Source organism: Anomaloglossus baeobatrachus, chromosome 1 (genome assembly GCF_048569485.1).
Source record: "Anomaloglossus baeobatrachus isolate aAnoBae1 chromosome 1, aAnoBae1.hap1, whole genome shotgun sequence".
Lineage (NCBI taxonomy): Eukaryota > Metazoa > Chordata > Amphibia > Anura > Aromobatidae > Anomaloglossus > Anomaloglossus baeobatrachus.
Window position 1 is genome coordinate 178,715,625 of NC_134353.1, and position 26,660 is coordinate 178,742,284.

General features: G+C 50.3%; 1 protein-coding gene across 5 annotated transcripts in view; it reads right to left on the minus strand.

The window, feature by feature from the left end:
• The window catches only part of CLCN3 (chloride voltage-gated channel 3), a 132,349-nt gene that overhangs the window by 75,537 nt on the left and 30,152 nt on the right, over nucleotides 1-26,660 (minus strand). For 3 of the 5 annotated variants that reach the window (XM_075347209.1, XM_075347211.1, XM_075347208.1), the window contains exon 2: nucleotides 18,654-18,829. In XM_075347209.1, the coding sequence (XP_075203324.1) occupies nucleotides 18,654-18,813 (160 nt within the window). In that variant the 5' untranslated portion in view covers nucleotides 18,814-18,829. Of the gene's footprint in view, nucleotides 1-1,104; nucleotides 1,365-18,653; nucleotides 18,830-26,660 lie in introns of those variants that run through there. The other 2 variants (XM_075347210.1, XM_075347212.1) reach the window with 2 other exon arrangements.

The window sequence follows — 26,660 nt, forward strand, 5'->3', positions numbered from 1 at the left end:
GAATACAATTATTATTAATAATAATAATAATAATAATAATAATAATAATAATAATAATATTAACTATGGGGTGGATTATAATACATGGAGAACTATGGGAAATGCATTATAATAATTGGAGGACTATGGAGGTGCATTCTAATATATGAAGGGTTATGTGGGACCCATTATACTATATGGAAGGCTATGTGGGGGCTATTATAGTATTTGGAGAACTATATACAAGGGGGGACAAAAGATACAAGCAGGGGATGGGAATGTTTTGTGCTGAGGGAAAAAGGCTCTTTTCCTCAGCACCCAGCTTTCCCATGCTCTGATATGGGAAAGCTGGGTGCTGAGGGAAAGATGGATATCAGAACATAGGAAAGCTGTGTGCTGATAGAGGGATTTCAGATCATGGGAAACCTGGGTGCTGAGGGCAAGAGCCAAGTGTCAGCGTCATTATCCTGTACCCCGAGTGTCGGTGTATGTGGAGGGGGGGCCCCGGTCCAAATTTTGCACCAGGGCCCATCAATCTCTAGTTACGCCACTGGCCAGGCTCCTCAGCTCCAGCACAGCCCTTATCAGCCACAGTCACTGATCACCCATATCAGCCAATCACATCCCGGTTCACAGTCACTGATCACCCCATATCAGCCAATCACATCCCGGTTCACAGTCACTGATCACCCCATATCAGCTAATCACATCCCGGTTCACAGTCACTGATCACCCCATATCAGCCAATCACAGCCCGGTTCACAGTCACTGATCACCCCATATCAGCCAATCACATCCCGGTTCACAGTCACTGATCACCCCATATCAGCCAATCACAGCCCGGTTCACAGTCACTGATCACCCCATATCAGCCAATCACAGCCCGGTTCACAGTCACTGCACTGCCCGATCGTTATACCCCGGCCGTTAACACCACTATGCGACCTCCGAGACCTCGGCCTGTTAGGTGGAGGCCGCCCCCTGCCCCGCACACCTATCGCCATATAATCCCCGCCGCCTCACGGCTCCGTACATACCGGGTGTTACACAAAATGGACTCCTGGGAGAGGAGCCGCAGACACGTACCACACACCGGCCTCACACTGTGCGGGAGACACAATATACCTCTTTTGTGGAGCTCTCGCAGAGGGATACTGTCTCCTCCGCCGTCATATGGCAGGTACGGATCCGCTGCTGCCTCCATGTTGTACCACCGGCAAAATCACCCAGTCACAGCCGCGGTGTCAAGAGGAAGGAGGCCGGGCAGCTGCCATGTTCTGTGGGCGCTCGTCCCGTGTGTGCTGCCTCCTTGCAGTGACTGCTCGGTGACGTCACCACACGAGCTGTGCGCGAGGGAGCAGCTGTAATCTGTGCAGGCAGTACATACACCACGCAGTACACGGCCCCTTCTACACCGCCCTCACCAGGCAGTATACACCGCCCTCACCAGGCAGTACACACCGCCCTCACCAGGCAGTACACACAGACCCTTCTATACCGCCCTCTCCTCACCAGGCAGTACACACAGCCCCTTATATACCGCCCTCTCCTCACCAGGCAGTACACACAGCCCCTTATATACCGCCCTCTCCTCACCAGGCAGTACACACAGCCCCTTATATACCGCCCTCACCAGGCAGTACACACAGACCCTTCTATACCGCCCTCTCCTCACCAGGCAGTACACACAGCCCCTTATATACCGCCCTCTCCTCACCAGGCAGTACACACAGCCCCTTATATACCGCCCTCTCCTCACCAGGCAGTACACACAGCCCCTTATATACCGCCCTCTCCTCACCAGGCAGTACACACAGACTCTTCTATACCGCCCTCTCCTCACCAGGCAGTACACACAGCCCCTTATATACCGCCCTCTCCTCACCAGGCAGTACACACAGCCCCTTATATACCGCCCTCTCCTCACCAGGCAGTACACACAGACCCTTATATACCGCCCTCTCCTCACCAGGCAGTACACACAGACCCTTCTATACCGCCCTCTCCTCACCAGGCAGTACACACAGCCCCTTATATACCGCCCTCTCCTCACCAGGCAGTACACACAGCCCCTTATATACCGCCCTCACCTCACCGGGCAGTACACACAGACCCTTCTATACCGCCCTCTCCTCACCAGGCAGTACACACAGCCCCTTATATACCGCCCTCTCCTCACCAGGCAGTACACACAGCCCCTTATATACCGCCCTCTCCTCACCAGGCAGTACACACAGCCCCTTATATAGCGCCCTCTCCTCACCAGGCAGTACACACAGCCCCTTATATACCGCCCTCTCCTCACCAGGCAGTACACACAGCCCCTTCTATACCGCCCTCTCCTCACCAGGCAGTACACACAGCCCCTTATATACCGCCCTCTCCTCACCAGGCAGTACACACAGCCCCTTATATACCGCCCTCTCCTCACCAGGCAGTACACACAGCCCTCACCAGGCAGTACACACAGACCCTTATATACCACCCTCACCAGGCAGTGTTCTTTTTGGTGAGCGGAGCCATGGGAACCGGATCACCAAAAAGAGCCGGACTGCCCATCACTACAGTACACACAGCCCTCACCGGGCAGTACACACAGCCCCTTATACACCGCCCTCACCTCACCGGGCAGTACACACAGCCCCTTATACACCGCCCTCACCTCACCGGGCAGTACACACAGCCCCTTATACACCGCCCTCACCTCACAGGGCAGTACATGCAGCACACCGCCCTCACCTCACAGGGCAGTACATGCAGCACACCGCCCTCACCTCACAGGGCAGTACATGCAGCACACCGCCCTCACCTCACAGGGCAGTACATGCAGCACACCGCCCTCACCTCACAGGGCAGTACATGCAGCACACCGCCCTCACCTCACAGGGCAGTACATGCAGCACACCGCCCTCACCTCACAGGGCAGTACATGCAGCACACCGCCCTCACCTCACAGGGCAGTACATGCAGCACACCGCCCTCACCTCACAGGGCAGTACATGCAGCACACCGCCCTCACCTCACAGGGCAGTACATGCAGCACACCGCCCTCTCCTCACAGGGCAGTACATGCAGCACACCGCCCTCACCTCACAGGGCAGTACATGCAGCACACCGCCCTCACCTCACAGGGCAGTACATGCAGCACACCGCCCTCACCTCACAGAACAGTACATGCAGCACACCGCCCCTACCTCACAGGGCAGTACATGCAGCACACCGCCCCTACCTCACAGGGCAGTACATGCAGCACACCGCCCTCACCTCACAGGGCAGTACATGCAGCACACCGCCCCTACCTCACAGGGCAGTACATGCAGCACACCGCCCCTACCTCACAGGGCAGTACATGCAGCACACCGCCCTCACCTCACAGGGCAGTACATGCAGCACACCGCCCTCACCTCACAGGGCAGTACATGCAGCACACCGCCCTCACCTCACAGAACAGTACATGCAGCACACCGCCCCTACCTCACAGGGCAGTACATGCAGCACACCGCCCCTACCTCACAGGGCAGTACATGCAGCACACCGCCCCTACCTCACAGGGCAGTACATGCAGCACACCGCCCTCACCTCACAGGGCAGTACATGCAGCACACCGCCCCTACCTCACAGGGCAGTACATGCAGCACACCGCCCCTCACTCTACACAGTGAATATTCCTAGAAATTCACATTCTATTTAGCAGATTATGTTCCCACATTATTTGAACAGCATCTCTGAGAAGGGTCTGTCTTTTTGTCCAATAATGTAAATAACTGAAGCTATAACTAATAAGGATTACACGGGGGCAAAAATTGCATGTAAAAGCGATAATATCAGTGTTTAATAGTTGTTAACGATCGTAATATCATTAGATTGTCGTGAAATCAAATCTTTCAACTTGCTTAAAAATTATCGCTTGTCGGCATAAAAAAAAAATATAAAAAAAATCAGCATGTCACTTCATTGCATTTTGGTTGCATTTTCCACCCATTGACTTCTCAATCTCAAAACGCACTTTTTAAACAAGGCAAAAAACGCATCGAAGACATCAAAAAAGCATGCATTTTTACCACTTTTTTTTGTAAAAGCAGTGTTTACATTTGTCAAAACGTTGCAGATTAGTTGTCAAGCCAGAACGCAGATGTGCGGACATAGCCTTAGGGGTACTTTGCACGTTGCAACATTGCTACTGCGATATCGTCGGGGTCAAATTGAAAGTGCCGCACATCCGGCGCCGGTAACAAAGTCGCAACGTGTAAAGCCTAGATGCACCGACAAATGATCGCAAAAGCGTCGTAAATCGGTGATCTGTGTAGTGTCGGACATTTCCATAATGTCGCACCAATAGGAGATACGATGTTGTTCCACGTTCCTGCGGCAGCACACATCACTGTGTATGAAGCCACAGGAGCGAGGAACATCTCCTACCTGCCTCCACCGGCTATGCGGAAGAGGGAGGTGGGCGGGATGTTTACGTCCTGCTCATCTCCGCCCCTCCACTTCTATTGGCTGCCTGCCGTGTGACGTCGCTGTGACGCCGCACGACCCGCACCTTTAGGAAGGAGGCGGGTCACCGGCCAGAGCGACGTCGCAGGGCAGGTAAGGGCGTGTGAAGCTGCCGTAGCGATAATGTTCGCTACGGCAGCAATCACAAGATATCGCTGCTGCGACGGGGGCGGGTACTATCGCGCTCAGCATCGCTAGCCGATGTTAGCGATGTCGCAACGTGCAAAGTACCCCTTACAGCGATTCTGGTGCTTTTTTTCAACATTGAAAGCAATGAAAGTGAAAAATGCAGCTGTGTTTTTTGCTGGTTTTATGTTGAATGAAACTAACTTTAGTTAAAACGTACTGTAGACAAATTGGCATAGCTTTTTTAGTGCCAAGAGAGCATGCGTGCTGCAGGAAAAAAAAAATAAAAAAATACAATGTGTTTTTTTCTCTTCCTGGACCTCCATCTATATATATAATTGCCTTATTCTGTCTGTCTGTCTGTCTATCTGTCTGTCTGTCTGTCATGCTCCAAAATTGTGTCCTTACGGTGACACAAAGCTGATTGGCCGCTGGGCTCGCCATGGCCCCGCCCCCCCACACGGATTGGCCGCTCGCCCAGGCTGCGCCCCCACACGGATTGGCCAGCCGCTCGCCCAGGCTCCGCCCCCCCCCACAGATTGGCCTCTCGCCCCGGCACCCTGCAGGCATTGGCAATTCAGCCACGCCACGCCCCGCCCCCCTCACGCAATGCACGTTAGCTCTGGCCCCACCCCCTCCCTCCCCCCGCGCATTTCTCTAACTGACACGGCTGTCACGGAGGTGAGTACGGTACTCCCTATCCCCCCCCAACCCCCCCCGGCCCCCGCTCCCAAAGGGGTGGTGTGGATACTCGCATGGTTACAAGCGCTGTCACGGAGGTGAGTACTGTACTCCCTCCCCCTCCCCCGGCCCCCGCTCCCACGGCAGTGGTGGGAGTGGTGTGGATACGTTGGTAACCATGCTCGCATGGTTACAAGCCCATCAAGGTCCTGCTGCGCCGGAAGGTCCACACGCACACACACAAACATACACACACATCAGATCACACTCACACTCACTCTCATACACACCTCACACACACCTCACATCGCATCCACATACTCACGACATCCTGGGATATCGCTTGCTTCTCGGCGGCGAAAATGTGCTGTTGTGATCTTCCAGGACCTGACGGAGGATCACATGGCCAGAAGCATGTGATATCCCCGGATGTTGTGAGTATGAGCGCGTAAGTGCGATATCGTCAGTGTCTGTGTGTGTGAGTGGATGCGATCGGGTGTGTGTGAGTGGATGCGATCGGGTGTGTGTGAGTGGATGCGATCGGGTGTGTGTGAGTGGATGCGATCGGGTGTGTGTGAGTGGATGCGATCGGGTGTGTGTGAGTGGATGCGATCGGGTGTGTGTGTGAGTGGATGCGATCGGGTGTGTGTGTGAGTGGATGCGATCGGGTGTGTGTGTGAGTGGATGCGATCGGGTGTGTGTGTGAGTGGATGCGATCGGGTGTGTGTGTGAGTGGATGCGATCGGGTGTGTGTGTGAGTGGATGCGATCGGGTGTGTGTGTGAGTGGATGCGATCGGGTGTGTGTGTGAGTGCATGCGATCGGGTGTGTGAGTGTCGGCAGAGGAGCAGGGCGTGCTGGAGGAGGCTGGGAGCAGAGAGGCTGATCATGGGGAAGAGGGAAATGCTGATGCTGAAGGAGGCTGGGATGGGAAGGCTGGGAAGAAGGAGGCTGGGAGGAGAGAGGCTGATCCTAGGGAAGGCTGGGGAGAGGAGGCTGATGCTGAGGGAGGCTGGAAGGAGAGAGGCTGATGCTGAGGGAGGCTGGGACGAGGGACGCTGATGCTTAGGGAAGCTGATGCTGGAGGAGGCTGGAAGAACAGAGGCTGATGCTGGTGGAGGCTGATGCTTGGGGAGGCTGATGCTGGGGGAGACTGGGAGAGGAAGGCTGATGCTGAGGGAGGCTGGGAGGAGGAGGCTGGGAAGAAGGAGGCTGGGAGGAGAGAGGCTGATCCTTGGGAAGGCTGGGAAAGGGAGGCTGATGCTGAGGGAGGCTGGAAGGAGAGAGCCTGATGCTAAGGACAGAGACGCTGATGCTGGGAGGAGAGAGGCTGATGCTGCGGGCAGAGAGGCTGATGATGCGGGTAGAGAGGCTGATGCTGGCGCAGCATGGCGGATGGAGCACGTTTGGTAATGCGCAGCATGGCGGATGGAGCACGTTTGGGAGTGCGCAGCATGGCGGATGGAGTACGTTTGGGAGTGCGCAGCATGGCGGATGGAGCACGTTTGGGAGTGCGCAGCATGGCGGATGGAGCACGTTTGGGAGTGCGCAGCATGGCGGATGCAGCACGATGGCGAGTGCGGAGTATGGCGGATGGAGCATGTTTGGGAGTGCGCAGCATGGCGGATGGACCACGTTTGGGAGTGCGCAGCATGGCGGATGGAGCACGTTTGAGAGTGCGCAGCATGGGAGATGGAGCACGATGGGGGTGCGCAGCATAGGGGATGGAGCACGATAGGGAGTGCACTGCATGGGGGATGGAGCACGATGGGGAGTGCCCAGCATGGCGGATGGAGCACGTTTGGGAGTGCGCAGCATGGCGGATGGAGCACGTTTGGGAGTGCGCGGCATGGCGGATGGAGCACGTTTGGGAGTGCGCAGCATGGATGATGGAGCACGATGGGGGGTGCGCAGCATAGGGGATAGAGCACGATGGGGAGTGCGCTGCATGGGGCATGGAGCACGATGGGGAGTGTGGAGTATGGCGGATGGAGCACGTTTGGGAGTGCGCAGCATGGTGGATGGAGCACATTTGGGAGTACGCAGCATGGCGGATGGAGCACGTTTAGGAGTGCGCAGCATGGGAGATGGAGCACGATGGGGAGTGCGCAGCGTGGCGGATGGAGCACGATGGGGAGTGCGCAGCATGGGGAATGGAGCACGATGGGGAGTGCGCAGCATGGCGGATGGAGCACGTTTGGGAGTGCGCAGCATGGCGGATGGAGCACGTTTGGGAGTGCGCAGGATGGGAGATGTAGCACGATGGGGGGTGCGCAGCATAGGGGATGGAGCACGATAGAGAGTGCACACCTCCCCCCAACACACACACACGCGCGCGCGCGCACTGCACAACACACCACACACACACACTGGAAACCACAAACAACTGCCCTACACAGACACCCACACACAGACAACGCTGCACACACAAATATACGCACATACCGCACATATATATAACAAAAATCATACATGAACTACACAATACGTAAATTCTAGAATACCCGATGCGTAGAATCGGGCCACCTTCTAGTATGTTTATAAGGAAACTCACTATTAAACAATGTTTTGCAAAAAAAAAAAAAAAAATCAGGCAGATTTATATAAAATAACCCAAGAAACAATGCACAATGTCATTAGTGACCCATAATACCACACGTCGGTAAGGGCAAAATCAAAGTTCTACCGCACGGAAAACCAGGGGCACAGATTAGCGGCTTTCTATTGGGTTCTCTAAAGGAAATTCTTTGAATTAAATATTGATAAAACAACAATTAAGAAAAGCAGAACAAAAAAATCTTACAATGGAAAATGCTGTGTATTGGGGCACAATCATACAAAATTATACAGACTTCTATGAAGGAGGCATCAACCCGGATAAGAGGTTATGAGAATACATCTCATAACTCAAAAGAAAACGAGCACGTCAGGAACTAATTCCAACAAGAATGAAAATACATTTTTAACTGGATGATCGTAGCACTCCATATTTATTATTTTATTTATTTTATTTTTTTAAACCTCAAAATATAGAAATCATTAAAAGAGGTATTCCCATCTCCAAGATCCAATCCCAGTATGTAGTAGTTGTAATAATATTAGCAAATACCTCCAATTAGAAATGTAGTATAGTTCTCCTGATTAGCTATGTCACTTACCTCATGTTCAGAGCATTGCAGGACCTTAGGTAACCATGGTTACAACCATGAGCAACTAACTGACTGTGTGGTCGTAAGCATGGATACCTAAGGTCCTGCAATGCCCTGAACATGAGGTAATCGACATAGCTAATCAGGAGAACTATACTACATTTCTAATTGGAGGTATTTGCCAATATTATTATTAATACCCATACAACATGTTAAGATAGGATCTTGGAGATGGAAATACCCCTTTAAGCAACCCACCAGGCCACCCAATTGTTTCTGGGATACGTTTTAGTACAAGCAATCTGTCACAGTACCTTGACATCCTACAAAAACATGTTAGAACCTTGAAAAGGCATATAAAAGACTCAGCATAACTTATCTGTGAATTAAGTGACCTAAAATGGGAATAGGTTTTTAATTTTATCCCCTTAGATATGACCGCACTATATATTAAAGGGAACCAATCACCAGGATTTTCGTATATAACCTAAAGCCAGTGCTATACTGGGACTATCAGGCTGGACTTGCATGAAAAAAAACGGTCCCATTCTCATCTGGGAGAGTAGGACAATTTCTTCTCACTTGTCATCCGTGTGCTCTCAGTGTGCATTCGATTTGCAATCCGTTTTTTTCTCAGCCGCTATTAGTGCTTTACAAGACCATTTAGGCTATGTGCACACGCTGCATCATTGTGCTGACCACAAAGATGCACATTTTTAGTCCCAAAAAAAAAAAAAACACAGCCTCGGCATGCATTTTTTGCAGCGTTTTACTGCATTTTTTTTACTGCGTTTTTGCCAATTGCGTTTTTCAAGTCAAATCTATTAACTGGAAGGGCTCAAAAACGCTGGCAAAAATGCAGAAAGAACTGACATGCTGCATCTTTGTGGTCACCACAAAGACGCAGCCAAAAAAAACCCAAAACCTGCAATGTACAGACAGCAAAAACGAAATCTCAGACTTTACTGGGGAAAGAAATGCATGCAGTTTTGGGACCAAAACTACACCCAAAAAAACAGGCAAAAACGCAACAAAAAAAAATGCAGCATGCGCACAAGGCCTTAGCGTTCAGTGCTACATTATGGTAAGGTATCCATAAAACCAAAAGGTCACTAGGATGGTCTGTGTGCGTCCGTTTTTTTTCTCGCACTAATTGATTTGTAATGGCGAGTTTCGGACGATTTTTGTAGCAAATTGCAGCATGTTGCGATTTTTCTCTCATCCAGAATCTGGATGAGAAAAAAGCTGACCAACTGCTCTGCCTCATTGACTAACATTGGTCTGAGTGAAATGAGATATTTTCTCGCATTGCACTCGTCCTATTCATACGCTCATGTGAGTGTACCCTCAGGCTGATTCTATACATACCATTAATGGTTAGCTTGGATGTTTAGGTTTTGAAATCCTAAAGAGTCAAGTTTATAAAATCGTTAGCTTCTTGAGTGACAGCAGCTGAGGATCAGATAATATCGGGGGGGGAGCTATTCAGTTATCCCTTCCCCCTGTTAGCATTAGCATACGTATTATACAAATCGATTCACTTTTTCACTTGCAGGACCTGTGTGTGGTCATACACATGTGACCAGAAGGGGCGGGGCCTCAGTCAGCAGAAAAATGTTGCTTTGGTGTCAAATTGTTGGCTAAGGCCCCGCCCCCGTTAAAGTATTTTACTTTCAACATGTAATACACCATCAGACAACTGGAACCGTTATGGGTACTCAAGAGACACCCAGTCTTGCTAAATTCTATGGTTAGTTTAGAATTCAAATTCATTACAAGTAACCACTGACTCCATGGGAACATAATATTTTATCGACATTTTATTGAAAATTATCTGCAGAGGAAAGCACTTAAATACTCTTAGAGGAACAAAAAACTCTTAACATATTTTATTCCCCATGCAGACCAAAAGAAAGGAAATGGAGTTCCAGGTTCACATGATTTTTATTAAATTATTACAAAAACATTTTTTAAAAGAGTTGGCTCAAATAGTTATTTGTAATTAGTAGTTTTCATTATATAAAAGCGGCTTCTTAATATGACTTTAGTTTTGTGTCGTCTGTGATCTGCTTTGTTTTTATACAAAAGTAAAACAACTGAATGAACATCCTCAGAGCCAGGTGAGTCCATCATTTTTGCCAGGGGTTGCAAATACATTTTCAATCCAGTCATTCCACTTTGTGTTTTTTCCTGAAAAGCACCTAAAAAGCTTAATAAACTACCTAAAAGTAGTTTTAAATAACTTGAGGAGTGCAGTTTTTAAAATGGTATCACTTTTGGGGGGTTTCAAATATATAGGTCCCCCAAAGTCACTTCCAAACTATGGTATATAGAGAACTAAAAAAAAAAAATAAGTTTGGTCGTTTTCTTGAACAAATGAGAAATTGCTGCCAAGTTTCTAAGCTTTTTAACATCCTAACAAAATAAAAGGATATTTCACACATGGTGCTGATATAAGGCAGACCTAAGGTAAATGTTATTCTGTGTGGTGTGACTATAGGGATTAGGGTTCACTCACATCTGTGTATAAAACCAATGAGTGCAATATGAGGAGGCAATATTTTGATGTTGCATTCCCTTTAGGCCATGTGCACACGATGAGTATTTGGTGATTTTTATTACCTCAGTATTTGTAGCCAAAACCAGGAGTGGGTAAAAATAATGCAGAAGTGGTGACGTGTTTCTATTATACTTTTCCTCTGATTTTTCCACTCTTGGTTTTGACGTACAAATACTGGTGTAACAAAAAGGGGGTCAAAATACAGCAATGATCTCGCACCTTTTCATTGAAATAAATCCAAGTTTTTATGGACTTTGGAGTGAAGCCGCTTGTTCTTTTTCTTCTTTAGATTGAGTTATTGTTAAAAACAAAAAAAAAAAAAACCCTCAACAAATGCTAAAGGAAATCTGTCACTAGGTTTTTGCTACCTAATCTGAGAGCAGCACAACGTAGGGGCAGAGATCCTGATGCCAGACATGTGTCACTTACCAGGCTGTTTAACCAGTGATTTTATCAAAATTACACTAATCAGCCATAGATTATCATTAGAGGACTAATTGTCATGCTGCCAGGTAGTCCAGCATATTCATGAGCTTTGTATAACTGCGAGATCTGCAGCAGAAAAAACATTGATTTTATCAAAATGACAGCAAACAGCTCAGTAAGGGACACATTACTGGAATCAAGGTCTCTGTCTCTACATTATGCTGCTCTCAGATGGGAAAGCAAAAACCTGGTGACAGATTCCCTTATGGCTAAGGACTCATGGGCATTTAGCATCTGATACGAAAGCATTGGATGCTAATGACCCCCAGCTGCCGCTCTGCTGCGAGTGTAAGCCAAATGTCATACTGTGATGCGTTCCTGCGATCGGGGCACAGCTGCGGAGGAGATGGAGGGACTAATTTCCCTATCAACTCCATTATCATCTGATGCAATTATCACACTGCACTCCGGTGTAATGCGACTGCAGTGCGATGTTTCTCTCGCATCCATAGATTTGTATGGGTGCGAGTGAAAACTAATTGTATTCCACCTGCAGCATGCTGCGATTATTTTTCTCGGCCCTTCACAGTAACATTGGTCCGAGTGGCATGCGATTTTTTTTATTGCGTTCCACTCGCTCCATTTTACTTGCGGTGTGTCCTTACCCTTAAAAGGGAACCTGTCACCAGGTTTTTCCCTTATAAACTGCGGCCTCCATTAGTGAGCTCTTATATACATCAGGTATATAAGATCCCAGGCTCCATAGAGTAACATTGGTTCGAGTGGCATGCAATTTTTTTTTTTTATCGCATTCCACTAAGAGAGAGACCTATACTGCAAAATGGCGTGAAACTTGTGCAGAAATTCTCTGTATAAATCTGAGGTTAAACCCCCAAATGTCTCAGGATGATATTAAGAGCATACATAGGTACAGTCTGGGCCAAAAGATTGCTGAGTGTTGTGTGATGGATGTGTGCACATAAAGCACATACACCAAGAATGTATGCCTTACAGTATTAGCAATGTGTATGAGCACACACTGCACAGAATGCCCACAGCGTCAATTCAACCAGCGCTGCCAATGTGAGGACGTCAATATATTCGTTACTGTGGAGTTCCCTTTTGCAGTGTGCGGCTGAATCACAGGAGTTTACCAACAATTTTCCACTACAATAGGGCCACCAGGAAAAAGATCCATGTGCACAAACCCTAAATGACTGTCTTATTTCTGGGGAAAAAGCATGAGAACTAGAGCGTGCCGATCTTCGTTGTTTTTTTAAAACATGAGATACTGAGAACTCCTCATGGCTTTAAAGCTGTAAAGGTGAGGCAAGGCTGCCCCCTACTGGTGAAAGAAAGAAGGAACATTCTGAAACAACCAGAGTTCATAGAGAACATGTGGGGAAGGTTTTAGGCTTCCAAACTGCTTCCGACCGGTTATCCACCATGGTTAGGTTGTGTTCACATGCTGCAGATTTTGTTGCAGACATAAAATGTGCTACCAATAGAACCACATTCACAAGTACAGAATAAATGGTCAGTCAAATTTCCGCAGCATGTGAATCCACTCTAAAAGGTAAAATAATGGCGCTCTACAGTCTGACAATGCAGAATAAACAGAGAAAGCTACAGTGGAACCTTGGATTACGAGCATAATTGGTTCTGGGAGTGTGCTCTTAAACCAAGTTACTCTTATATCAAAGCGAATTTTCCCATAGGAAATAATTGAAATGCAGACAATTCGTTCTACAACCCAAAAATATTTACAGTATTTTTACAAACATTACAGTAATACAAACTAATGTACAATATTAATATAAATTATTACAGTTCACTAATACAAAATACTGTACAATGCAGTAAGCGTATAAAACAAATTAAACTGCACTTTAGCTTAAAATAGAATTGTTGGTGTGTGAGGGGTTCAGTACAAGTAATGTGCTGCACTGGTTAGCAGAAAGAAAGTACAATACTGTATCCACAAATGCAAATTGATAGACATGCTGTATAGTATATACTGCACTGTACAATGGTATTCTGTATATAGTACATATGTACAGAAATTTACCTCCAGAGCGGGTCAGAGCGCGGTGAAAGGACGGAAACAGAAGTGTGCACTGTGCGTATTTGCTCTTATTGCAAATCATTGCTCTTAAACCAAGTTAAAATTTTTAGAAAGCTTTGCTTGTCTTGCAAAACACTCTCAAACCAAGTTACTCTTAATCCAAGGTTCCACTGTAGTGTGAAAACATATAGCCCCATTCCTGACTTCACTGACGTCCAACAAACTCCTCCAGTGGTATCTGACGCATGCGTGGTGAGTGAGCTTTACTGACCGCAGCTTCACCTACACGCTGCGCACGTGTTAGATGCTGCTGCAGACAAGCATCACTGGACATTTCCACAATGCTCAAGAACAAGACTGGCACCTATACAGAATCACTGAGGGCGAGTAGAATTTCTTTCGTTATTTTTAACTGTGCTCATTAAATAGAACTCAAAATAAACAGATTTTGCAGCAATTTCAGGAAAAATGAGTGCTCAAGGTGTGAACACAGTCCTATTAACTGAGTGTGCTTTCCTGTATTGACTCTTGTATATTGGTCAGTAATTTCTATCAGTAATTGCAAGTCAAAATCAGCAATGTAACTTACAGAAAGAAAACAAAAAAGGATCATGGAAGTAACAGCAGTAGTTTTAAAAGCAGGTTCAAAACTAGGATTTCATCACAAATTTTGATGCAAATAACAATGCAAAGTGAGGCCTACATCCATCACTATGACCTCTTTAAATTAGGGCATCTACAAAAATTCATTATCACAAGATGTTAAAAATTCTTGAAAATTGGCTTTAGCACTGGAGTAGCTGGCTCATATGTACAGAAAACGGAGGGACAGCCACTACTATACGGGGGTTAATATTATTCAGTGCCTTCCATCTGCTGACTATAAACAATATATATAGAATATCTATATATATAATTGCCTTATTCTGTCTGTCTGTCTGTCTGTCATGCTTCAAAATTGTGTCCTTCCGGTGACATTGTGTCCTTACAGTGACACAAAGCTGATTGGCCGCTGGGCTCGCCATGGCCCCGCCCCCCCACACGGATTGGCCTCTCGCCCCGGCTCTCTGCAGGCCCCGCCCCCCTCACGCAATGCACGCTCGCTCTGGCCCAACTGACACGGAGCTCCGATTCCCAGGTGAGTACACACACACTCTCACACACACTCTCACACACACTCTCACACACACTCTCACACACACTCTCACACACACTCTCACACACACTCTCACACACACTCTCACACACACTCTCACACACACTCTCACACACACTCTCACACACACTCTCACACACACTCTCACACACACTCTCACACACACTCTCACACACACTCTCACACACACTCTCACACACACTCTCACACACACTCTCACACATCACAACATGCTGGGATATCGCTTGCTTCTACACCGGCTCCGTCAGGATCCCAGCAGCGCCAGACATAACCTTGCGATGCTGGGATCTTGACGGAGGCCGTGAACGCTGGTAACCATTATACACATCGGGTAACTAAGGTCCCTTAGTTACCCGATGTGTATCATAGTTACCAGTGTACACCGGCTCCCACTCACTCTCACACACACCTCACACACACATCACATCGCATCCACACATCAAGGTCCTGCAGCGGCGGAAAATACAGACACATAACAGCACACACACACACACATACACACATCAGATCACACTCACCCTCACACACACCTCACACACACATCACATCGCATCCACATACTCTCAACATCCTGGGATATCGCTTGCTTCTCGGCGGCGATACTGTGCTGTGAGCTTCCAGGACCTGACGGAGGATCACATGGCCAGAAGCATGTGATATCTCCGGATGTTGTGAGTATCAGCGCATATGTGCGATTTCGTCAGTGTCTGTGTGTGTGAGTGTATGCGATCGGGTGTGTGTGAGTGTATGCGATCGGGTGTGTGTGAGTGTATGCGATCGGGTGTGTGTGTGAGTGTATGCGATCGGTTGTGTGTGTGAGTGTATGCGATCGGGTGTGTGTGAGTGTATGCGATCGGGTGTGTGTGAGTGTATGCGATCGGGTGTGTGTGAGTGTATGCGATCGGGTGTGTGTGAGTGTATGCGATCGGGTGTGTGTGAGTGTATGCGATCGGGTGTGGGTGAGTGTATGCGATCGGGTGTGGGTGAGTGTATGCGATCGGGTGTGGGTGAGTGTATGCGATCGGGTGTGGGTGAGTGTATGCGATCGGGTGTGGGTGTGAGTGTATGCGATCGGGTGTGGGTGAGTGTCGGCAGAGGAGCACGGCGTGCTGGAGGAGGCTGGGAGCAGAGAGGCTGATCTTGGGGAAGGCTGGGAGGGGGAGGCTGATGCTGGGGGAGACTGGGAGGGGAAGGCTAATGCTGAAGGAGGCTGGGAGGAGAGAGGCTGAACCTGGGGAAGGCTGGGAAGGGGAGGCTGATGCTGAGGGAGGCTGGAAGGAGAGAGGCTGAGGCTGGGAGGAGAGAGGCTGATGCTGGGGAAGGCTGGAAGGAGAGAGGCTGAGGCTGGGAGGAGAGAGGCTGATGCTGGGGAAGGCTGATGCTGAGGGAGGCTGGGAGGGGAAAGCTGATGCTGGGGAAGGCTGGGAGGACGGAGGCTGGGAGGAGAGAGGCTGATCCTGGGGAAGGCTGGGAGAAGGAGGCTGATGCTGGGGGAGGCTGGAAGGAGAGAGGCTGATGCTGGGAGAGGCTGGAAGGAGAGAGGCTGATGCTGGGGGAGGCTGGGAGGACGGAGGCTGGGAGGAGAGAGGCTGATCCTGGGGAAGGCTGGGAGAGGGAGGCTGATGCTGGAGGAGGCTGTAAGGAGAGAGTCTGATGCTGGGGGAGGCTAGAAGGAGAGAGTCTGATGCTGGGGGAGGCTAGAAGGAGAGAGGCTGATGCTGGGGGAGGCTAGAAGGAGAGAGGCTGATGCTGGGGGAGGCTAGAAGGAGAGAGGCTGATGCTGCGGGCAGAGAGGCTGATGCTGCGGGCAGAGAGGCTGATGCTGCGGGCAGAGAGGCTGATGCTGGTGCAGCATGGGGAATGGAGCACGATGGGGGGTGCGCAGCATGGGGGATGGAGCACGATGGGGAGTGCGCAGCATGGGGGATGGAGCACGATGGGGAGTGCGCAGCATGGCGGATGGACCACGTTTGGGAGTGAGCAGCATGGCGGATGGAGCACGTTTGGGAGTGCGCAGCATGGCGGATGGAGCACGTTTGGGAGTGCGCAGCATGGCGGATGGAGCACGTTTGGGAGTGCGCAGCATGGCGGATGGACCACGTTTGGGAGTGCGCAGCATGGCGGATGGACCACGTTTGGGAGTGCGCAGCATAGCGGATGGACCACGTTTGGGAGTGCGCAGCATGGCGGATGGACCACGTTTGGGAGTGCGCAGCATGGCGGATGGACCACGTTTGGGAGTGCGCAGCATGGCGGATGGACCACGTTTGGGAGTGCGCAGCATGGCGGATGGACCACGTTTGGGAGTGCGCAGCATGGCGGATGGAGCACGTTTGGGAGTGCGCAGCATGGCGGATGGAGCACGTTTGGGAGTGCGCAGCATGGCGGATGGAGCACGTTTGGGAGTGCGCAGCATGGCGGATGGAGCACGTTTGGGAATGCGCAGCATGCCGGATGGTGCACGATGGGGAGTGTGCAGTATGGCGGATGGAGCACGTTTAGGAGTGCGCAGTATGGCGGATGGAGCACGTTTGGGAGTGCGCAGCATGGCGGATGGAGCACATTTGGGAGTGTGCAGCTTAACGGATGGACCACGTTTGGGAGTGCGCAGCATGGCGGATGGAGCACGTTTGGGAGTGCGCAGCATGGCGGAAGGAGCACGTTTGGGAGTGCGCAGCATGGCGGAAGGAGCACGTTTGGGAGTGCGCAGCATGGCGGGTGGAGCACGTTTGGGAGTGCGCAGCATGGCGGATGGAGCATGATGGGGGTGCGCAGCATGGCGGATGGAGCACGTTTGGGAGTGCGCAGCATGGCGGATGGAGCACGTTTGGGAGTGTGCAGCATGGCGGATAGAGCACGATGGGGAGTGCGCAGCATGGCGGATGGAGCACGTTTTGGAGTGCACAGCATGGGGGATGCAGCACGATGGGGAGTGCGCAGTATGGCGGATGGAGCACGTTTGGGAGTGCGCAGCATGGCGGATGCAGCACGTTTGGGAATGCGCAGCATGGGGGATGCAGCACGATGGGGAGTGCGCTGCATGGGGGATGGAGCACGATGGGGGTGCGCAGCATGGGGGATGGAGCACGTTGGGGGTGCGCAGCATGGGGGATGGAGCACGTTGGGGGTGCGCAGCATGGGGGATGGAGCACGTTTGGGAGTGCGCAGCATGGCGGATAGAGCACGATGGGGAGTGCGCAGCATGGCGGATGGAGCACGTTTGGGAGTGCGCAGCATGGGGGATGCAGCACGATGGGGAGTGCGCAGTATGGCGGATGGAGCACGTTTGGGAGTGCGCAGCATGGCGGATGGACCACGTTTGGGAGTGTGCAGCATGGCGGATGGACCACGTTTGGGAGTGCGCAGCATGGGGGATGCAGCACGATGGGGAGTGCGCTGCATGGGGGATGGAGCACGATGGGGGGTGCGCAGCATGGGGGATGGAGCACGATGGAAGGTGCACACCTCCCCCCAACACACACACACACACACGCGCACTGCACAACACACACACACTGGGAACCACAAACAACGCCCTACACAGACACCCACACACACAGACAACGCTGCACACACACAACACCCAACACACAAACACCGCAGCACACACAAATATACGCACATACCGCACAACACACACATTGCTCAAAACATACCTCCCCCAAAACACACCACACACACACAAACCGCACAACACACACACACACACACAACGCTACAGACACACAGCGCTCCACAAACAACGCAACACACGCAACACACATACAACACCGCTCTCACCCCCCGCCACACCCAGAACATGTACAGCGCCCTACACAAACACTTGGTAACTACACACAACAACATCTATATATATATATATATATAACAAAAATCATACATGAACTACACAATACGTAAATTCTAGAATACCCGATGCGAAGAATCGGGCCACCTTCTAGTAGATATATAACATCTGTATAAATCTTGTTTTCCTGCACAAATAAAGACTCACCCAAAGAGGTGTCACCATCCAGTAAGTGGTCATCTTCCAGGGTATGAAAGTCCATCATGCCTCCAGCTCCATCAAGGAGCTCCTCGTCACTGCTTGCACTGGTAATACTGTTGTAACTGTTACGGTAGTAACTTCTCTGAAACAACTGTTCAGACTCCATTTAGCTTCTTTACAACCTACGAACATAGACAATAACCATGAACAACTTATAGCAGTGACATTTTCACCATACGGTATTTCTTACGGAAGACGCAGGCGGAACATCAATCACTTCAGGCACAAGATTAGTGATGAGTGATCACTAAAATATTCGTTACTCAATTCGAGCTTGTCAGATGCTTGGACGTGAGTAGCGAGCAATGTGGAAAGTCAGTGATTGGCCTGTTCGGGTCTCCGCCCACCATAAACAGAGCATTTCCGGTGGAAGGCTGGGGTTTGGTTCTTTTTTGCTGGTCACCCTACTTCCAAGAACTTTGTTTTATTTTCCTAGGAGATCCATTCAGAGAATGCGACTGTCTCTCCCTGGGGTGCCGGCTCCCGTCCTGCAGTGAAGCAAGTCTGTGCATTGTGGTGGTTGTTTCACAGATGAAATAGTGGAGCACTTGCGTTACTCAGCAGAGCTTCACGAGAACCCAAGCATGCAAATGCTAATGTGTAAAGATCACGTTCGCCCATCACTAGTCAGGATGAAAAATTCCTAATGCATCCAAGGCTTAAGGTACCGTCACACTAAGCGACGCTCCAGCGATCCCACCAGCAACCTGACCTGGCAGGGATCGCTGGAGCGTCGCTACACGGGTTGCTGGTGAGCTGTCACACAGGCAGATCTCACCAGTGACCAGCCCCCAGCCAGCAGCGACACGTGGAAGCGATGCTGCACTTGGTAAGTAAGGTAAATATTGGCTAACCAACCCGATATTTACCTTGGTTACCAGCGCACACCGCTTAGCGCTGGCTCCCTGCACTCCTAGCCAGAGTACACATCGGGTTAATTACCCGATGTGTAGTCTGGCTATGTGTGCAGGGAGGAGGGAGCCAGCACTGACAGCTGAGAGCGGCGGACGCTGGTAACGAAGGTAAAAACCAAGGAAAGGGCTTCTTTGTTACCCGATATTTACATTGGTTACCAGCGTCCGCAGAAGCCGGCTCCTGCTGCCTGCACATTCAGTTGTTGCTCTTTCGCTGTCACACACAGCGATGTGTGCTTCACAGCGGGAGAGCAACAACTAAAAAATGGTCCAGGACATTCAGCAACAACCAATGACCTCACAGCAGGGGCCAGGTTGTTGCTGGATGTCACACACAGCAACATCACTAGCAACATCGCTGCTACGTCACAAAAGTCGTGCCTCAGCAGCGATGTTGCTAAGTGAGACGTGGCCTTTAGACTCCTAATTGGCTGTTAGGTGAAAGATTAGCAGCCACCGAGTCTAGACTACATCTGACAAAGCAATGGCTGCACATCATACCTTCATCAGTACTTTACACTGTGCATACAGGGGCTCCTATTCAGTTAATCTACTGGGACAAGGGTTCAGGGTCCCCTTTCTAGTGTTTTGGGGACCCCAGTGATCATACATCCTGTGCATGTTACGCTTTTTGAAAGGTAGGCTTGAAAAAGAACACAGCTGCGTTCAAAATGCGTTGCCGCTTCCCCTATCTGCCACGTTTGTATGCAAGTTATACATTTGTAATGGAATAAAGACAAGTTTTCTCCCATCATCCTGGAGCAGCTTTATGTGATAGATGTTACACCCTATTGTACCACAGGAACGCTCCCGTATTTTATATGGCAAAAGCCACAAGTTTTTATTTTTTCCATCCACATAGAGTTCCATTTCTAGTCACATTTTTTTCCTTCTATAAATATGTTTTTCAGCCCCCCGTGGGGACATAACATGATTGCTTGATGACTTTAGTAGGCCCTTGACTATCATGGCAACCTATTGGGTCATGTTCACAGGTGGCAATAGGTTGATCTACATACTGCAGTTGCAAATATGAATGAAAAAAGGAAACAGTCATCTATACCCCAAAAGAGACCACCAATAACTTAAAAGGGAACTCGTCAGCAGATTCATGCGGCTCACATGACAGGCAGCATCAGTACACACTAAAAGGATTTTCTAGCCGATGGCAAAAGTAGCAATAAACAGCACTTGGTACGGGACACAATCCGACCTCTGATACGCACAGAGCTTCCTATCACTTCAAGTGCTCACGGATCTAGAAAACCATAGATCAACAGGCTACAATACATACAGGAATGCCTTCCCCCATACATACCACGCAGGTAGCCAATAATCAGCTGGTATTGCCAGCTTTCTCCTCCGCCTCTGCAGTGAATGTACTACATGAAAGCTGTAATCCAGTCCCATGATCAGTGCCGGACACGTGCTTCACATCATATGAGCACACCCTGATTTGCAGACATGAACTACGTCCATTTATAAATCTTAGGTGGCCATTCCCTACACAATATTGGTATACCCTCTCATGGCCTCTCCATCCTCCCCCCACTCACAGGCTGGATATACAGCTTATAATGTGCAGTGAGAAAAGGAAGCTAATGAATCGTGAAAATTAGGCAGAACTAACAGTCAGGCATGTGGCGGTGCCCGGAGGCTGCGCAGCCCCCCTCAGCGCAGCCCCCCTCAGCGCAGCCCAATGTACGCACAACCAATTCTGCTACTTGTAGTGAAGTAGGTCTGTTTCTGAATGTCACTCCTGCTCCACACAAGTGCATCAAGAGCGACTCCAGCACAATGTGTAATGGAACGTATTCCTATGAAGTTAATGTACTCCATGGAGTCATCTGTCTCACTTCCAGATGAGAAGCGTTCCTGGAGAGTGGGATCCCCCCACATTCATATTCTGGATATCACAGATCTCAGTCAAGGAAAATAAAAGCCTAATATAAATGAAAAAAGAAAACGAAGTTGTCTGTATCCCAAAAGGGACCACTAATAACAAAGGGAACCTGTCAGCTAATTTATGCTGCTCAAATGACAAGTAGTGCGCATCAGACCTTCTAACACACTCCAGTTGGGGCCTATAGCCAAAGAGGACAGTAGTCTGGCCCCATTCCCAGCTGGCTTGTACCCGCACCACTCGCTATGGAGAGACCTGTCAATCACTTCTGGCAGCACTGTGATAAGCCCAGGATCTACCAAGGCTATGTCCGCACGCTACATCTTGAGCGCATCCTGCATCTTTTCATCCTGTGATCACATTCTTGGCTCAAAAGACGCATGAAAGAACAAATGCGGTTTTGTCAATGTGGGGTTTTTTAATGCATTTTTTAAATGAGAAACAAAATTATAGGATAATCGATAGCTAGAATAGATGGAATGGATAGAAAGAAAAAAAGAATAGATAGAAATAACAGAATAGCTCGATACATAGAGCGATAGCTAGCTTGGTCAGCTGTTTTTTTGGGGTTTTTTTATTATTATTGTTGTTAAAAAGAAAAATGACGTGGAGCCCCCCCCCCTCCCGCATTTTTCATATCCAGCGCAGGAACAGCAGCAGCTGCAACCCTCAGCTTTTTGCTGTAGCTTGGCTTCTTATGAAAAATAGAGGGGATCCCATGCTTTTTTAATTATTTGATTTATTTAAAAATAAAGTGGGTTCCCGCCATTTTTATAAAACCTGCCAGGCAACAGCAGACAACGTGAGGCTGATTTTATTAGGGTGGAAAGGGCCATGGTTATTTTGCTCTATCCAGCCTAACAATAGCAGCCTGCAGCCACCCCAGAAGTGGAGCATCCATTAGATGCGCCATTTCTGGCGCGGGACCCGACTCTTCTCCACAGCTGCCACTAAGCCCTAGATTATGATTACCAGAGAACAAAGGAGAAAGGAATGCAAAACGTATATAAAAAGTAAAAATCTATATTAGAAAATAAAAATTAAACACAAAAAAGAATGGATCCAACAATGAAGGGATGGGAATAGGAGGACACACCACCAACCACGTGAAAAAAAAATATAGATAAACTTCCAATAAATATTCATTAGAAATTTACACTAATAATTTATATATTTACATATATATATATATAATATAAATATATTTATATATTTACCAATATATAAAAATCTATCAGCAACTGTCCACAGGTGGCTATAAATTCACTAAAGTGCATTCAAGAAAACAAATGCAAATAACAAATGCATAGACACAAGGGGACTAACAGGCACCATGACAAGTATGCACCATATAAGTATGATGCATTGAATTAGGCCAGAGATATTATTCTGTTGCATTTGGTATTTTACTTCATCCATCCTACTTTCCCATGAACTGAACTGCTCTCCCCTTCTCTCTGCTGTGTGTGCTAATACATGTCGCGTACAAGATTTCTCCCGTGCCTCCCCCATACTCTGGAACGCTCTATCTCAGCATATCAGACTCTCCCCTACCGTGGAAAGCTTCAAGAGGAACCTCAAGACCCACCTCTTCCAACAAGCCTACAACCTACAATAGCCCTCAGTCCAGTAGCCACTGCGCAACCAGCTCTGTCCTCACCTATTGTACCATCACCCATTCCCTGTAGACTGTGAGCCCTCGCGGGCAGAGTCCTCTCTCCTCCTATACCAGTCTGTTTTGTACTGTTAATGATTGTTGTACGTATACCCTCTTTCACTTGTAAAGCGCCATGGAATAAATGGCGCTATAATAAATAATAATAATATCAATGTCGTACTTGCAGCATGTTAGTGTAGAACATAATGGAACTTACAGCTGGCGGTGGTGGTACAAATGGTAGGGGTAGACCCCGACGCATGTTTCGCAAGCGAGTCTTATTACTTCATCAAGGGAGGAGGGAGAAGAGAAGGATCGTGAGTCTATTTGGTACAAGGACCTTAAATAGTGCCGCCAAAGATGGTTATGTGTTCGGAACGCCGATCTCATGACGTGCTATTTAAGGTCCTTGTACCAAGTAGACGCATCATCCTTCTCTTCTCCCCCCACCCCCCTTGATAAGGCAATAAGACTCTCCTGCGAAACGTACGTTGGGGTCTCCCCCCTTCCTCTTGTATGACTACCGCCAGCTGTAAGTTCCATTACGTTCTACTCTATTGGTCCTTTGTGCTTGACGTATTTCATCTCTGCTCCCAATATGCTGAAAGTGTGCTGCAAGTATGACATCGATATAGCCTCTCAGTCCCCTTGTGTCTATGCATTTATTATATTTATACATTGGCTTTAATGCACTGCACTTTAAAAGGAGTTGTCCGACAAACTCAAAAATTTTTGTTAAGCTAATCTGTGCTGTATTGTCATATAAATCACCCCTACATTGTTATTTTTGTTTTCTAACTTTTGTTCCTCTTGAATTCACCCTTTATTCTCTGCAGCTTTGTTTACATTTAGCTCTAGCAAACATGACCACTTCCTGTGCAAAACCTCAGTCAGAGCTGGCACCACCCGGCTTCAGTGTCCAGCCCCTCCCCAGTGTCCAGCCCCTGCCCCCTGCCCGCCCCCTTCACACACATTCCATGTCAGTATTCTTCCCCAGCACCTGACCTGTTATCACTACAGCATTGCAAATAACAGCCCCACATCGGGCTCTGCGCCCCGCACACGCCGCACAGACATACAGGGCTCTGCGCCACACACAGGGCTCTGCGCCACACACAGGGCTCTGCGCCACACACACACACACACACACACACACACACAGGGCTCTGCGCCACACACACAGGGCTCTGCGCCACACACACAGGGCTCTGCGCCCCGCACACGCCGCACAGACATACAGGGCTCTGCGCCACACACAGGGCTCTGCGCCACACACAGGGCTCTGCGCCACACACAGGGCTCTGCGCCACACACAGGGCTCTGCGCCACACACAGGGCTCTGCGCCACACACAGGGCTCTGCGCCACACACACACACACACACACACACAGGGCTCTGCGCCACACACACAGGGCTCTGCGCCACACACACAGGGCTCTGCGCCACACACACAGGGCTCTGCGCCACACACACAGGGCTCTGCGCCACACACACAGGGCTCTGCGCCACACACACAGGGCTCTGCGCCACACACACAGGGCTCTGCGCCACACACACAGGGCTCTGCGCCACACACACAGGGCTCTGCGCCACACACACAGGGCTCTGCGCCACACACACAGGGCTCTGCGCCACACACAGGGCTCTGCGCCACACACACACACACACACAGGGCTCTGCGCCACACACACACACACAGGGCTCTGCGCCACACACACACACACAGGGCTCTGCGCCACACACACACACACACACAGGGCTCTGCGCCACACACACACACACACACAGGGCTCTGCGCCACACACACACACACACAGGGCTCTGCGCCACACACACACACACACAGGGCTCTGCGCCACACACACACACACACACAGGGCTCTGCGCCACACACACACACACACACAGGGCTCTGCGCCACACACACACACACACACAGGGCTCTGCGCCACACACACACACACACACAGGGCTCTGCGCCACACACACACACACACACAGGGCTCTGCGCCACACACACACACAGGGCTCTGCGCCACACACACACACACACAGGGCTCTGCGCCACACACACACACACACACAGGGCTCTGCGCCACACACACACACACACAGGGCTCTGCGCCACACACACACACACACACACAGGGCTCTGCGCCACACACACACACACACACACAGGGCTCTGCGCCACACACACACACACACAGGGCTCTGCGCCACACACACACACACACAGGGCTCTGCGCCACACACACACACACAGGGCTCTGCGCCACACACACACACACAGGGCTCTGCGCCACACACACACACACAGGGCTCTGCGCCACACACACACACACAGGGCTCTGCGCCACACACACACACACAGGGCTCTGCGCCACACACACACACACAGGGCTCTGCGCCACACACACACACACAGGGCTCTGCGCCACACACACACACACAGGGCTCTGCGCCACACACACACACACAGGGCTCTGCGCCACACACACACACACAGGGCTCTGCGCCACACACACACACACAGGGCTCTGCGCCACACACACACACACACAGGGCTCTGCGCCACACACACACACACAGGGCTCTGTGCCACACACACACACACACAGGGCTCTGCGCCACACACACACACACAGGGCTCTGCGCCACACACACACACACACACAGGGCTCTGCGCCACACACACACACACAGGGCTCTGCGCCACACACACACACAGGGCTCTGCGCCACACACACACACAGGGCTCTGCGCCACACACACACACAGGGCTCTGCGCCACACACACACACACAGGGCTCTGCGCCACACACACACGGCTCTGCGCCACACACACACACACAGGGCTCTGCGCCACACACACACACACAGGGCTCTGCGCCACACACACACACACAGGGCTCTGCGCCACACACACACACACAGGGCTCTGCGCCACACACACACACACAGGGCTCTGCGCCACACACACACACACAGGGCTCTGCGCCACACACACACACACAGGGCTCTGCGCCACACACACACACACAGGGCTCTGCGCCACACACACACACACACAGGGCTCTGCGCCACACACACACACACACAGGGCTCTGCGCCACACACACACACACAGGGCTCTGCGCCACACACACACACACAGGGCGCTCTGTACCGACCCCCATAGGGAACACATGTAGAGAGTACATACTCACCCGTCCTCGGTCCCTGCCGCTCCTGCACGTTCGCCCTGCACACACATTCCATGTCAGTATTCTTCCCCAGCACCTGACCTGTTATAACTACAGCATTGCAAATAACAGCCGCACACAGGGCTCTGCACCGCACACATATAGGGCTCTGCACCGCACACGCGCGCACACACAAACACAGGGCTCTGCACCGCACACACAGGGCGCTGCACCGCACACACACACACAGGGCGCTCTGTACCGACCCCCATAGGGAACACATGTAGGGAGTAC